A 15,823-nucleotide genomic window follows, 5' to 3' on the forward strand; every position below is an offset into this window, starting at 1 on the left:
TTAGTTTTATTACCAAACGGAACTTACTTTCTGGACGTACTTCGTATATATTATTTTAGAATGTAACGTACTGTATAAGATTTTCTTTAAAAAATTTCTGTTTCATTATAACAGAGGCAATTTTTAAGTATTATAAGGTATGTGAATCGGGGCGATGCTTTTAGGTTAACCATAACCGAATGTTCATTTTAACCGAGTTCACTTTATCTAGAGTTGACTGTACAGGTACATTCTTGCTATCGATTTCACGTTGCACCGATTTAAACAGGTCTTATGGCGACGATGAGATAGGTCAGCATTAGGACTGGGAAAAAAGTGTATTTGCCCGGCATGAAAATGAGAACCACAGAAAATCATCTTCAGGGGTGCTGACAAAGGGATTCGAACATATGTTCTCCTGAATGCAAGCTCAGGAAAACGTGATTCAAATCGTGTAACAGCCTAGCTAGGTAGGTATGTACCGGTACCGTCGCAACATTTTGTACAGCATTTTATGCTCAACAATTCTCTACACATACTTCAGGTCGCGTAAGCCAAGAAAGCGCTGGGACATGCCATTTCTGTGGCGTGTAGCTTCCCCTTAGTTTGAAGCAGATTGTGACGTCTGTAAACACACGGCACCCTTGCGTCGTGTTATTATATTAGTTATTAGTAGAATAGTTTATACTGTTTGAAAATGTCTGAAAAACTAACGTGTTGTAAGTGATTCCATAATCAAAGAATGTAGTTTTCCCCTGTCAAGATGTAAGTGAAATTGCAGCAGTTTGTTCTTAATGCGAAACTCCGTTTAGTATCGGGAACAACCGGAAAACCTTTGATGTAGAACACGTGGGAACAAAAGAGCACAACAGTCTTTGAGTCACGGAAGTGGTAACATGAAGTGAGTAAATAAGTAGTAAGTACCATTAGAATATTCATCCTTTAAACATGTATGTGAAGTTATTCATTTATTTATTGTAACTGAATGGCAAACTAACATTTAACACAATAAAAAATCAGATATTAGTCCTACATATGTTCATACCAGTCCCCGGAAATTGTGAAAAAGTCTGCTGATCTTCATGCCTACATATATAAATACATAATAGATATTTACTTCCAATATAATTAACCTATTTTACGGTACAAAGTACAGTATTAAGGATTTAAAAAAGTGAAAAATTGCTGATTACATTTTTCAATATAAACTTTAAATGAACAAACGCATGTTATAAAAATTAGAACAAATTAATTGAAGTGTACAATTGTATTCTATACGAGTTATTTTTGTTATATTTTACAACAATCCTAAATTTTCACTCTCCACCAAAAATTGCTTTATAATTCTTTCGAAGGGTCCATCTACCATGATATTCTCCACAGTATTAGTGAGAGCATCATTCGGATTCATGATATCTTCTAAATCACGTCTTTGTGATGGATCGACGAATATTAAGGGAAGATAAGAGGTCACAACTGCAAAGCCGAAAATAAAGTGCTTGTCAAATTCTTTCTTGAATTTCTCCAAGGTTATTTTATGTGCAGAGCAGTTTAAGATATCCAGAGTGTCTGAAAATGTGGAGTGGTACTCTTTGATCAATCCATCTATACCACTACGACGCACTTCTTCGTTTGGACAAGCACGTAGGAAATATTGAAGGTCAAGTGTTGGGGAAGAATAGTAACATGTTTGAAAGTCTACTAGCCTAATGTCTGTCACACGAGTGTCCGAATATCTGAACATCATGTTGCTGTTCCAACAGTCTCCATGAACTAGTGTGTTCAGTTCACCATCTTTAGCTCTCGTTGCCTCCATTATCCGATCATAAATATTCTTACGAATATTTTTTATTTTCTCAGCGTATTTTTCGTAGCCAGGCCACTTCAAAACAGTCTTCTCTAAAGATTTCATAGAATTTTCATAAACTGGAGTCACGTCTTTCCGAAGTTCCTCAGTATATATGGTTTTCCGGTGATTCTGTAAAATACTGGGATTTGCCTCCAAAAGAGCAAGGGAAGATGCGTGGAATCGGGCAAGTGTTCTGACTACAAGTTTGCAATGAGTTAGGTCCAAGCCCTTTGCCACCTCAACCAGAGTAAACCCTGAATGACGTAAGTCCTCTAATACCAGAAACTGAACAGGGTCTTCACCAAAGTACAAACACTTCGCAGAAAACGGTTCATATTCACCAGGCTTGGCTCCTTCTAGAAGTTTGCACATAGATGGCAGGATCTCCATTAACATTTTTCTTTCAGTTTCGAACGCGTTTAACTTCTTGATCATATCCTCCCGTTGCCCTCCCAAAGGTTGACACTTGACAATCACACGTCGTTCCTGGGAGTCTTGCAGTTTAGCTACAACACGGTACATGTCGCTTGCGTAGCCATCTCCTAAAGCATTGGCCATGGTGATGTCACAGGACAGTACGGTAATGGTGGGGTCTCCATCTCCTTCCCGTAGAGCAGTCTGGATGACATTCTTGTCTAACCAAGATGGCGGTGATGGTCTCGTATCCTGGACTTCTTCAGCCATTTTGATGGGCGGGACACTATCTGAAATTATCAGACACCAAAATTAAATGGATCACAAGAAAGCATGCTTGAAGTTGATTCAGTAAGAATAAACTTTCCAACAGACTCATTTCTCAAGATGTTTAGTCTATGATTTTATCTCAAGCATACAATGATATGTTTATCAGGGAATTATCGACATGTTATTATGCAAGCCTAATGTATTTTTCTGTGTCTTCTGCTACTTCATAGTACTGTGCAGTAGTTCTAATTCCATGATGTGGTATAGTTAGTAGGTGACACAGTAAAAAGGAATCTTGATAGAAACAACAAGCTGACCCCGTGGTGTAGGGGTAGCGTGCCTGCCTCTTATCCGGAGGCCCCGGTTAGATTCCCGACCAGATCAGGGATTTTATCTGACCTGAAGGCCGGTTCGAAGTCCACTCAGCCTACGTAATTAGAATTGAGGAGCTATCTGACGGTGAGATAGTGGCCCCGGTCTAGAGAGCCAAGAATAAAGGCACCAGGATTCATCGTGTTGACCACATGACACCCCGTAATTTGCAGGCCTTTGGGCTGAGCAGCGGTCGCTTGGTAGGCTAAGGCGCTTTAAGTGCTGTAGTGCCACGGGGAATAGAAACACCATATTATTTTCTGAGATGGTTCAACTTACAATTTCTCAAATAGTATGAAGAGTGCGATATTTTACTAACGAGTTGTTCATTGGGGAAATAATTGCATTTAAATTAGGGAATATTTGTTAATGTCTTGTACTACAACGATGGTACTTGAAATACAGTACGAATTTTCTCTTTAAGGATGGTGACGTATATATAAACGTGTTGATCACCACCTTTCAGTAGTTTCTCGAACTGCTCAAAATGAAGGGACGGTGTACTGTTTGGAGATGACTTGATTGCTAGGCTGTGGAATATGTCTTCCGAAAACGCGGCACTTTTCGGTCTGACTGAAGAGTAGCGATATCTGCCTTCCTGAAAACATTGCATCCTAACTTCCAGAGTCCATAGAACGCGAATACCAGAACTCGAGATAGGTCAATGATGTTTTCACTTAAGGACCATTATCAATGGTGGTCGCCTAAATGGTGGCAACTCTAATGGTCCGCACAAGGTAGATGAGGACATTGATTATTATTATTATTATTATTATTATTATTATTATTATTATTATTATTATTATTAATTTATTCATTATTGTTAGAAAAACTATCAAGATGGATCAGCTAATAATAATATTATTGCTGCTTCAGAAGTCTCCATGAACTACTGTGTTCAGTTCACTGTCCTTGGCTCGTGCTGTATACATTATGAGATCATAAAAGCACTTAGGATCTTTTAAATGTTCTTAGCATTCCGTCGTAGCCAGGCCATATGGAAGTAAACTGCATTCCCTCCTACTGCTCCTAAACTTCTGACAGTACCGGGATTCGAACCCAGACCTGCGAAGACGGCAGGCAATAGCACTAACCGTTACACGACGTAGGTGGGTGCTGCTGCTTCAGTTCAGAACAACTTTCGAGCAACAGCGTGCAATAACTGCACTTCCTAAGAACTCCGGACCTCTATGTGTACTGTACCAGGAACTGTTTTAGCCAGGTACATTATTCTAAAAGTTACCGGAATATTTGGAAAAGGACGGCAGTAATATGTGAGCTCGATACGAAGTTCCTCGTGGCAAGCAGGACACGTCGCGAGCGATGAACTTGCGGGTGACGTCAATGCCACATGTCGTATGCCTTTCTCTCGAATGTACGAGAACAAAAATTTACTAACTTTTTAACCGATAAAGGTACAGAAATGTGACATACCTCATCGTGTAGCTAGTATTCTGAAGGCAAACATATGTCATTCTCAGCAAATTCCACCAAGGCGTTCAAGAGATATCAAGCGAGAAAGAAACACATTTTCTCGTGACGTAGCGAGTAACCTTGACCCTGCGAAATAAAAGCTGAGGCTCCGGCCAGAGCAAGGCAGTACCAATTCTTCACTAACAGCTGGCTTGTCAGTCATGCTGCTCGCTACAAGTGAAGTCGAACTTAGTGTTCATTCTACGGGAACGTCGTGATACTTGTATTATTTTCGGCAGCAAGTTGACACTTAGTTTATTTGAACACCAGTGAGTAACCTATGAATTTCCTTGAGAAATTGTTGGACTTACAATTCGTCAGGAACATTTGACCTTTGGAAATTAATGTGTTTATAACATTGAAGTTATAAGACTTGTAATATTTCGCCAGTATTAGAACTTATAAAATATCTCTATTTCCGCGTGAATAACTTTAACTTGAAGCTAGCACGACTACTTTAAATTTTAATGGTCGCGAACTGTTTCAACTTAGAACACCGTGAGTGTAGATTTGCAACACATTAACTATTTTGAATGTTATCAAAGTCTAAAACCACTGTAACTTGTGCAAAAGACTGTTTACTAATTTTCGTAACAGACTGTACCATTTGAAACCAATTCGTGTAAATAGACTGTCTAATGAACTGTAAATACGCCGTAATACATTACGCATACTTCGTAATTCAGTGACATTGTGAATTATAGGATTCGTACACGAATACTTGAGGAACTGTGACAGTGAGAAGGAACATTGCTCTATTTTACGAGAGAGAGCTACTTCCTTTTTTACTGTGAAAGTGAGTCATGATAAACTGTGCTTCGAATGAGAATCATTTCTGACAATACGAACGGTGTGCAGTGAGTGTAAAGATGAACTATGCATAGAAATGTGTTTTTCATTTTCCAATTATTTCAACTTACGTACAAACTGGGGCTGGTAAAAAAGAAACAGTGCTTCGACAAATTTCTCATGTAGTGAATGGTGATTATTTTTGAAGCCGTTTTAATCAGTTCTAATACCGCAAATCAAACTGTGCTTGTTTCAACATAGGACACTCTAACAGTGGCCTAGTCAGATGGACTTTCTTGTGTTAAAGCCACTCTTTTATAAACATGAGGGATCCTGACTCAAGACGACGCAGATCGATGAAGATGACGCAGATCGACGGAGATTGATACAGATCAACGCGGAACGTGGGCTTGATACTACGAGGGACGGTTCCTGGAACGCGATACTATGGAACATCGCGGTGCTTGCTGTTAGCTGAGTTCCAGATTGTTGCTTGCAGAGCAGTATTCAACAGTTCGAGCTCAACAAGAAGACATATTACAGGTGATATATGTGTCTTTTCATTCAGAAACATAATTCTGACTCTCAACAGAATTCTTATAGACAATGTCATTGCTGACAAAGAACATTAACTCAGTTCAAAAGCTCACTTAATATTTTGATGAACAATTATTTGCAGATTATAAGCTTTGAAAATTAACGTTTTACAACTTAATGCAATATTTCACTCTCATTAAAAATACAGACAGACTTTTGGAAGACTGTGTTATCACGTTATCTCTCGTAATATCGTATGCTCTCACTTGCTAGAACTTAAGAATTTCAATTCAGTGTTTTATTTGTAGTGAAGGCGTACAATAAACTCTTAATTCACAATATTCATATGAAGTGTACAATAAGTTACGTAAAATAGGACAATACTTAGAACATTCTACCGGAAGATCGAAGTTAATTTCAAGTGTTTTATATATATTTATGACTAAAATTATTTTTGAGAATTTCACGAGAAGAAATTATAGAAATTACCTTGTTTAATTTACGTAGAAAACATACTCTGAAATCACAAATGATAGTAGAAAGGACTTTAGGATTTCGTTAAAGTGAAATTGTGGCTACTCTAACCACTACTCTTATATTTTCATATCTTCCCCACAATATAAATGACATTTGTTTGAGCGCCAGTTGCTTTTTTAAGAAAAACAACAAAATTCGGTAGAGCATACCTCTTATAGCAATTATCTCAAGGCGTGAGGTGATAAACTCACATATCTGGCAATATACAGGGATATGGATCAGGACAATATTAAATTACTGTTGCATTTCTACAATTGAGGATTGTACATGGAACTGGAATCACTTATTATAATTAAAATAAAACTGAGTTTATGACTATAATTTACGTCACAATGAACAAGCATTGACGTCTTTTAATTTAACAAATATATATATATATAGTGAGATTTGCGGTAAAAATAAAAGAAAAATTTAATCTAAACAAAAAAGCTATTGGCATGAACTTGAAGTGAGATGTGATATCGCCGCTGATTACATTCTTCTTCATGTTATGAGTGCATAACATGTCTGATGCTTTAATTACCTGCTGTCTGCATACACCGCTGTTGAACTTAAAATTCTTGGGAAAACCTATGAGCTGAAGTCGGGAGCCGTCTGCTGTTATCTTCTTATACACTGACTGACAGAGCAAATGCAACACCAAGAAGGAGTGGTCAGAACTTTATGCCAATTGCAGGGTAGACTGACGTCACTGAGGTATGCTCATGATGTGTAATGCGCCGCTGTGCTGCGCACGTAGCGAACGATAAATGGGACACGGCGTTGGCGAATTGCCCACTTCGTACCGTGATTTCTCAGCCGACAGTCATTGTAGAACGTGTTGTCGTGTGCCACAGGACACGTGTATAGCTAAGAATGCCAGGCCGCCGTCAACGGAGGCATTTCCAGCAGACAGACGACTTTACGAGGGGTATGGTGATCGGGCTGAGAAGGGCAGGTTGGTCGCTTCGTCAAATCGCAGCCGATACCCATAGGGATGTGACAACGGTGCAGCGCCTGTGGCGAAGATGGTTGGCGCAGGGACATGTGGCACGTGCGAGGGGTCCAGGCGCAGCCCGAGTGACGTGGGCACGCGAGGATCGGCGCATCCGCCGCCAAGCGGTGGCAGCCCCGCACGCCACGTCAACCGCCATTCTTCAGCATGTGCAAGACACCCTGGCTGTTCCAATATCGACCAGAACAATTTCCCGTCGATTGGTTGAAGGAGGCCTGCACTCCCGGCGTCTGCTCAGAAGACTACCATTGACTCCACAGCATAGACGTGCACGCCTGGCATGGTGCCGGGCTAGAGCGACTTGGATGAGGGAATGGCGGAACGTCGTGTTCTCCGATGAGTCACGCTTCTTTTCTGTCAGTGATAGTCACCGCAGACGAGTGTGGCGTCGGCGTGGAGAAAGGTCAAATTCGGCAGTAACTGTGGAGCGCCCTACCGCTAGACAACGCGGCATCATGGTTTGGGGCGCTATTGCGTATGATTCCACGTCACCTCTAGTGCGTATTCAAGGCACGTTAAATGCCCACCGCTACGTGCAGCATGTGCTGCGGCCGGTGGCACTCCCGTACCTTCAGGGGCTGCCCAATGCTCTGTTTCAGCAGGATAATGCCCGCCCACACACTGCTCGCATCTCCCAACGGGCTCTACAAGGTGTACAGATGCTTCCGTGACCAGCGTACTCTCCGGATCTCTCGCCAATCGAACACGTGTGGGATCTCATTGGACGTCGTTTGCAAACTCTGCCCCAGCCTCGTACGGACGACCAACTGTGGCAAATGGTTGACAGAGAATGGAGAACCGTCCCTCAGGACACCATCCGCACTCTTATTGACTCTGTACCTCGACGTGTTTCTGCGTGCATCGCCGCTCGCGGTGGTCCTACATCCTACTGAGTCGATGCCGTGCGCATTGTGTAACCTGCATATCGGTTTGAAATAAACATCAATTATTCGTCCGTGCCGTCTCTGTTTTTTCCCCAACTTTCATCCCTTTAGAACCACTCCTTCTTGGTGTTGCATTTGCTCTGTCAGTCAGTGTATAACAAGGAGTTGGCCTACATACCATGTGCGCGTGTAGGGAGCTCCAATGTAATTACGTCCACTCAATATATTATAAGAAATTGTAAAATATTATTGAAACATCTTGTGAAGTCCATCCTCACAAGAAGATGATGTTTCTTTATCAGCATAGTACCCGTCTCTGCTCGGATACAACCACCACTTGTAGACCTCCTCGATTATTACAAGACCTCTTGAAAACACAACTCTTAGCTCTGACCATCACACTAAGACCACTTCTTCTATTTGATACATCTGACTGTTACATATGATCTGCACGATATGATCTGAATACCTCTCACCACTGTTGCATCGACTTTTATAACCTCGCGATGACGACTCATCTCCCTACTCTCTGTTCATCCCTTCCACTTCAACATACAGTAGCTGGCGAATACTGACACTTGGTCGCAATCACGTGCCCACGCACTGATGTCATCAGTCAAGTGTTGTCTAAGCGTGCCCAAGCGGATTGCAGATGACTAAGTTCCATGCGTCACCGGGAAATCTACATGCACATAACATTCTCAGTTAAACATAGCCTCGATTGCAAAATACTATGCCAGTTCATCTAGCCAGAGTTACAAGCCACAGCCTGACTACTCACTTACTACAATACAGAATAATTACAAACAAATTTCACTTAACCTATGATTAAATACAATAATATATGTGATACACAGAATATCAAATCTAATGAATCGGGTTAATAATACTAGTAATAATAATAATAATAATAATAATAATAATAATAATAATAATAATAATAATAATAATAATAATAATAATAATAAATACTGAATGGAATCTGTAACCCTGTTGTACGGTTACAGAACGCCTCCCTCATGAAATAATCGATTAAATGAATCGATTGATACATGAAATATATACATAATCACCTGAAATCGAGTACACAATAGATACATGTATAAAATGCCCTTTACAAATTGGGTACATGTTATCATCCATCTGGATGTTCGTTGTTACACATATAAAACATTGATCAATTATCATTTTCACTTTGATTATACAGTATTATTTACATACAGATTACATTTCTTTCTCACTTCTGTCGTTTCAAACGTTAATTTAGTGTTCGAAAGTAATTCTCGGAGACATTTCATTATATACACTGTCTCCAAGCACTGGAGTTTATTGCACTGCCGTGCTTCATTTAATATCACAACACACGCTAATTTCACTGAAGTCCTGTTCGCAATGCGAGCTTCATAAAACATGGTGAATTAACATAATAATGAAAATTAATCAACAAACTCACATGATATATTTCTTAAGATTTCTTATATTGTATGTGCCTACGATATTTCCTTCCTTGTCTTCTAATGAACAAGCACATTTCCCAATCCGTTTCACTACGGTGAAGTATCCTGATATAACAAGAAAAACTAAGAAAATTTACCAACTTCTGCTGATGACGGGAGTAGCACTCTGAGTAAAACCTTGTCACCAAGCTCAAATTCATCCAATTTAATCCTACAAAAGTTGAGTTATCAAGAACATTAAATTTGTGTTCGTAAAGATGTGAGTAGTATAATTGGACAGTTCTGCGGCCTCCTCCCGCGGGAAATTTGAATTCTGGCGGGAAATTTGAATTTTGGCGGGAAATTTGAATTTTGGCGCGAGATTTGAATTTGTAAACAAAGCCACGTGCTTTTTGACAGCTGTCATCGACAACAACGCATCGCTAACCTCACTGCTGCCATCTTGACGGGCCTAAACCTCAGTAGTGCCAACTTAACCTAACTAGCGCGAGGTAAACAAAGCCACGTGTTTTTTGACAGCCACGTGCTTTTTGACAGACAACAACGCATCGCTAACCTCACTGCTGCCATCTTGACGGGCCTAAACCTCAGTAGTGCCAACTTTAACTAGCGCGTGGTAAACAAAGCCACGTGCTTTTTGACAGCCACGTGCTGTTTTGACAGCTGTCATCCGCCATCTTTAAACCACAGAGCACTGTGCTGCCCTCTTTATCGCAGTAGCTGCAAATTCGTCACCTGTCATCCGCAGTGCTGCCATCTTGACGGGTCTAAACCTTAGTGCTACCAACTTAACCTAACTAGCGCGAGGTAAACAAAGCCACGTGTTTTTTGACAGCTGTCATCCGCCATCTTTAATCTATAGAGCACAGTGCTGCCCTCTTTAGCTACTTACCTTTGAAATGTGGTGGCGGATAATTTGAAAAATGCTTTTTGACAACAGCCATCTTTAATCTAGAGAGCACCGTGCTGCCCTCTTTAGCTAGATACCTGTGGTGGCAGGCAATTCCACATGACAGCAGCCATCTTTAATCAAGAGAGCACCGTGCTGCCCTCTATGTGGTGGCGGCAAATTCTACATGCTCTTGTTTGGAAACAAACTCACGCGCTTTTTTGACAGCCGTCATCCGCCATCTTTAATCAACAGACCACAGTGCTGCCATCTTTAGCTAGATACCTTTGAAATGTGGTGGCGGCAAATTCCACGTGCTCTTGTTTGGGAACAAAGCCATGTGCTTTTTTGACAGCTGTCATCCGTCATCTTTAATCAACAGAGCACCGTGCTGCTATCATGCGGGCAATTTCGTCAGCTGTCACCCGCCATCTTTAATCCACAGAACACCGTGCTGCCCTCTTTTTGGCTACTACCTTAAGCATGTAGTAGCGGGCAATTTGAAAAGTTCTGTTAGCTATCATACGCCATCTTTAATCAAGAGAGCACCGTGCTGCCATCTTTAGCTAGATACCTTTGAAATGTGGTGGCGGCAAATTGAAAAATTTCACGTGCTCCTGTTTGGAAACAAACTCACGTGCTTTTTTGACAGCTACCATCCACCATCTTTAATCAACAGAGCATAGTGCTGCCCTCTTTAGTTTGAAATGTGGTGGCGGCAAATTCCACGTGCTCTTGTTTAGAAACAAAGCCATGTGCATTTTTTTGACAGGTGTCATCTGCCATCTTTAATCAACAGAGCACTGTGCTGCTATCATGCAGGTAATTTCGTCAGCTGTCATACGCCATCTTTAATCTACAGAGAACAGTGCTGCACTCTATGTGGTGCTGGTAAATTCCACGTACTCTTGTTTGGAAACAAATTCTATGTGCTCTTCAGCTGTTATCCACCATCTTTAATCAAGAGAGCACCGTGCTGCCCTCTTGTGGTGGCGGATAATTTGAAAATTTCTTTTCGACAAGCAGCCATCTTTAATCCAGAGAGAACAGTGCTGCCCTCTTTAGCTACTTACCTTTGAGGCGGTTAATTTGAAAAATTCTTTTCGACAAGCAGCCATCTTTAATCCAGAGAGAACAGTGCTGCCCTCTTTAGCTACTTACCTTTGAGGTGGTTAATTTGAAAAATTCTATTTAACAAGCTGCCATCTTTAATGAAAAGAGCATCGTGGTGCTATCTTGCGGGTAATATTTTACGTCACAGCTGTCATCCACCATCTTGCATTGCTAACCTTAGTGCTGCCCTCTTTAGCTACTTACCTTTGAAAAAAAATCTATTTGACAAGCTGTCACCCGCCATCTTGCATCGCAAACCTCAGTGCTGCACTCTATGTGGTGGCGGATAACTTGAAAAAATCTTTTTGACAAGCAGCCATCTTTAATCAACAGAGCACCGTGCTGACATCTTTAGCTACCGCCATCTTACATCGCTTACCTCGCTGCTGCACTCTTTAGTTGAAATGTGGTGGCGGTAAATTCGAACAAGTTTAATCACGCATCGGGAAAGCTAGAGTAAGCACGTGCTGCAGTGATGACGTCATCATGCATGTTTAGACTTGTCCGTTTTCTTAAGAGTAAGTCGGTGTAAAGGAATGTGGTAGCGGTAAATTCGGACAAGTTTAAACATGCATCGGGAAAGCTAGAGTAAGCACGTGCTGTTGTGATGACGTCATTGTGCACGTTTAGACCTGATCGTTTTTCTTAAGAGAAAGTCGGTGTAAAGCAATGCAATAAGTACAACATTTTTTGAATGCGATCAAATATTTATTTACAAATGTACTACAACAGTGTTCGTTTTTGCTGCTGACAAGGTTGGTGTGCTTCTTAACAACGTATGCTTCTGAAATGCCTCCTGCAACATTCAAATTAAACAAAGCATTTAGAAATATATTATACTAAGTATGTTATGCTTTACAGAGAAGATCATATACTTCTTACCTTGCTGTTATTCCTTTTCGGAATCATCATCATGAGGTACTAGAGAAAGTTCATTCATACACTGTGTACAGTGTTCAATCCTAGGATTTGGTCCATCCCAATCATCATCACCATTTTCTCCTCGATGCTTGTAATGTCGTTCACAAGTTCTGCATAAAGCTACTTCGATCGACATCTTACTGTGTAGAGGAAGGATGTCCCAAAAATTATGTACGTAAGAGGCAGCGTACGTATATAAAAATCCTGGTGGTAAGTATTGAATAAGATGTTTCGGCATCGACGATCTATGTTTATAGAACATCTTAATAGCCTCACTCACTCGTGAAACATAAATAAGATGTTGCGTATGAGCATGCAAACAGCATGCACATTTACAGTTTTGTTCCATAGCATACGATGTCGAAGCACACACTAATGAAAATGATAAAGATCTATTCTTATTTATTGTCTCGTAACAATATTCGTTAGCGGATGGTAAGTGACATCACTCATATGAATAATAAGACAATAGGCTGCTGTGTTAGCAGGAATGTTTTCAGATGTTTCAAATATTAAACGAATATCAACTGGAGATTCTTTTATAGATTCTTCATGATAAGAGCAGTCTATAACTACAATCGGAGCTTTATTTTTAAATTCTTGAGGTGTAAATAGCGGACGATCTTCTTTCTGATAATACGATTATTGAAATTTACAAAACATGTCATAGAGCATCCCAAACTTATTTTTCTCAAAGTTAATGTCGATGTTTTCGTAGGGATACGTAATTCCGTTGAGATATAGTCTAACGTGTCTTAATTTACAGTGATCAAACAGTGAGCTATCTTTTTCGTGATTGAATTTACGATTAGTTTGAAATCCAAAAATAATGTACAAGGGCTTCTCAGTAAAACGTGATGTTTTAACAGCCCAGCTATGCTTGTTTGTAGGTGGTAACACAGGATATTCATGCAGCTCCCAACTTCTAAAACGTATAGGTAATGGTGTATCATTTTCTACAATCTTGAGCAATCGAAGTTTTTCACGATCAGATAAGGTTACATGTGGAATCCGCCACAGTATACGATGCAGTGTTATTTTCGATTCTACTGGTGTTTCTACTGCTTTAAGAGAATTGTAATCACTTCGATCACGGATTAGAATACGCTCTTGTTTTGCGTTGATTATAATACGTGTAAAGTCTTCTGCGAATCCAAAAATATGTTTCAGTGATAACATACCCGTAAAAGTTCCATCCTCATTAATCATCCAGTTGTTGGTAGCTTTTGGACACCATCCAGCCATCCGCAAAAGATTACTTTCATCATCACAGAAAGAAGGGTAGAGTTTCATTGCACTTGTAATACCAACATTCTTCGTTCGATCTATTTCAACATTATTTACTTCATATCGCGCTTCAGAAAAGAGAAAAGCTAGAGCATGGTTGTTTAGTTGTGAAGTGCTTGGTCCACTTCCATCAGACTTTTCTAGTCGTCCTTCAATATAGAGGTAGCTTTCGTGTGGTAAGGTGTAAACATCTTGCTGATTAATAATAAAATTAATTTCATCATTGTTATTTAATCCAAACGTAAAAGGTTGATAGGAATGAAGCTCACTTCGTACTACACCTTCACGACTTTCTACTGTATTCGTAATGTCTAGCATTTCTTCCATTCTGTTGTAGTAGTGTATATCCTAAATCTTGGAGTATCTGCTTATGGGTATCTGTTAACTCGATGAGTCTCTGCACACATGTAGTATGTCTTCGGAATGTACACCGTGTTTTATAGATGGTTTTCATACTGGTTTAAGATGTAGTTTGTAAGCTACGTACGCGTGCTGATCTAAATGAATAAACTGATTATGTTTATTTACAAGTCTAAGAGTAATGTTGCTAATGTGTTTTACAGACACAGGATGAAAAAGAACTACTGCTGGTTTCTCACAAATAGTATATCCACGTTCCTCTGTAACAATAAAGTCGTGCAGGACGTGCGAAGGTTGTAGATTACTATTCAAGTCTGTAATAATATTACAAGTAATGTTCACATTATAATCATCGAAGAGTTTTATAGGTTGATCAGACTCGTAACGTACGTTCGGTAGGAGCTCCCTCGATGAAAATCCAAGCAGTGGTCCTATCGAATCAGGTTGTGATTTGAAGTCAATCTTAAATGATGATTCAATAACACATTTATGTGTAATGTTGCTTATAGTGATTGAGAACTTGTAATTATGATTACTAAAACTATCTTCCCCAAACTGATCAATTAACGTACTTTCAATATAGTCGTGAATATCGTCTACTGTATAACTACCTGAGGGTAGTGTTAGCATATACTCATCGTAATAGAACTTGTTTAAACCATCACGCACATTATAGATTTTATTGTAGCTTTCAAACGATACTAGTCCAAGGCTATGCGGCTGATAACCAAGTTCGATTGGTGGATTAAAATAGACGGTTGTTTCAGGTCCTTCTCCACGTACAGCAAACGTTCTTTCACTGTTCGTCATCACGTAGACACTAATGCACTTTCTCTACTGTCTGGGTTTGATATAAGAACATAAGACATAATCGTCCGCACATGCGTGTATTAAAGTTTTGCACACGGTTTTTATTGTAAACAATGTCTGCACTGCTTCCGAAATAACGTATGAGCTCAAAAGGAGGAGGTAAATCTCCATAGCTATCAAAATACCATACTTTAGATTTACGTTTTACATAAGCAACGTAATGAGTTCCAGGTCCACGACTGTCGTCCAAGTTAATTACGGCACTTTCACGTTCACGTGGGCGCACTGGTAGTTGATCGCGCATATACACTCCTCGAAAATAATGAATTCCTAGTTGTTTAGCAAACGTAAAAACTTCATCATGCGTTAGAGCTCGATATGGCAGTGCATTCAATAGACTTTTTTGGAGAAATGTAGATACCAAGCCCTTTCTTGTATGGCGCTAGCTTCATGTTCACACCTTTGCCTCGTAACGCAATTGCCTCCATCGTCTTGTTATGACGTTCACTCTCTTTCAACTGTTGTTTCGCTTCTTCTACAGCTCTGACAGTTCTCGCTACAGCACTAGCACCACCTAGCGATGACCCTAAAGCTGCTAAACCAGCAAACAGTGCAGGAAGAAATCCTCCTCGTTTTGGTACAGGAATAATTCGTGCACGTTTACTAAATATTGCTCTGCACTTTGGAGAAATTCTCGCTCTTGCTGCGCGTAACGCCTTAGTAATAGCTACACGAGGATTGTATTCCCCTCGAATAGCTTTTTGCGCAGCCTTTATAACATCTTTCCATCCAACAGTTTTTACTTTCTTCTTCTTCTTCATGTCGTTTGGATATCGTTGTTTCACCATGCTGGACACGACTTTACTAGTCAAGAGCAAATCATAAACT

General features: G+C 40.1%; 1 protein-coding gene across 2 annotated transcripts in view; it reads right to left on the bottom strand.

Annotated features, from left to right (window-relative positions):
- Positions 1-921: 921 nt before the first annotated feature.
- Positions 922-15,823, bottom strand: part of LOC136876039 (uncharacterized) — a 44,650-nt gene continuing 29,748 nt past the window's right edge. For both annotated transcript variants that reach the window (XM_067149676.2, XM_067149660.2), the window contains one exon: positions 922-2,532. In XM_067149676.2, coding sequence (XP_067005777.2) covers positions 1,277-2,512 — 1,236 coding nt within the window. In that variant the 5' untranslated portion in view covers positions 2,513-2,532 and the 3' untranslated portion in view covers positions 922-1,276. The remainder of the gene's footprint in view (positions 2,533-15,823) is intronic.

Source organism: Anabrus simplex, chromosome 1 (genome assembly GCF_040414725.1).
Source record: "Anabrus simplex isolate iqAnaSimp1 chromosome 1, ASM4041472v1, whole genome shotgun sequence".
Classification (NCBI taxonomy): domain Eukaryota; kingdom Metazoa; phylum Arthropoda; class Insecta; order Orthoptera; family Tettigoniidae; genus Anabrus; species Anabrus simplex.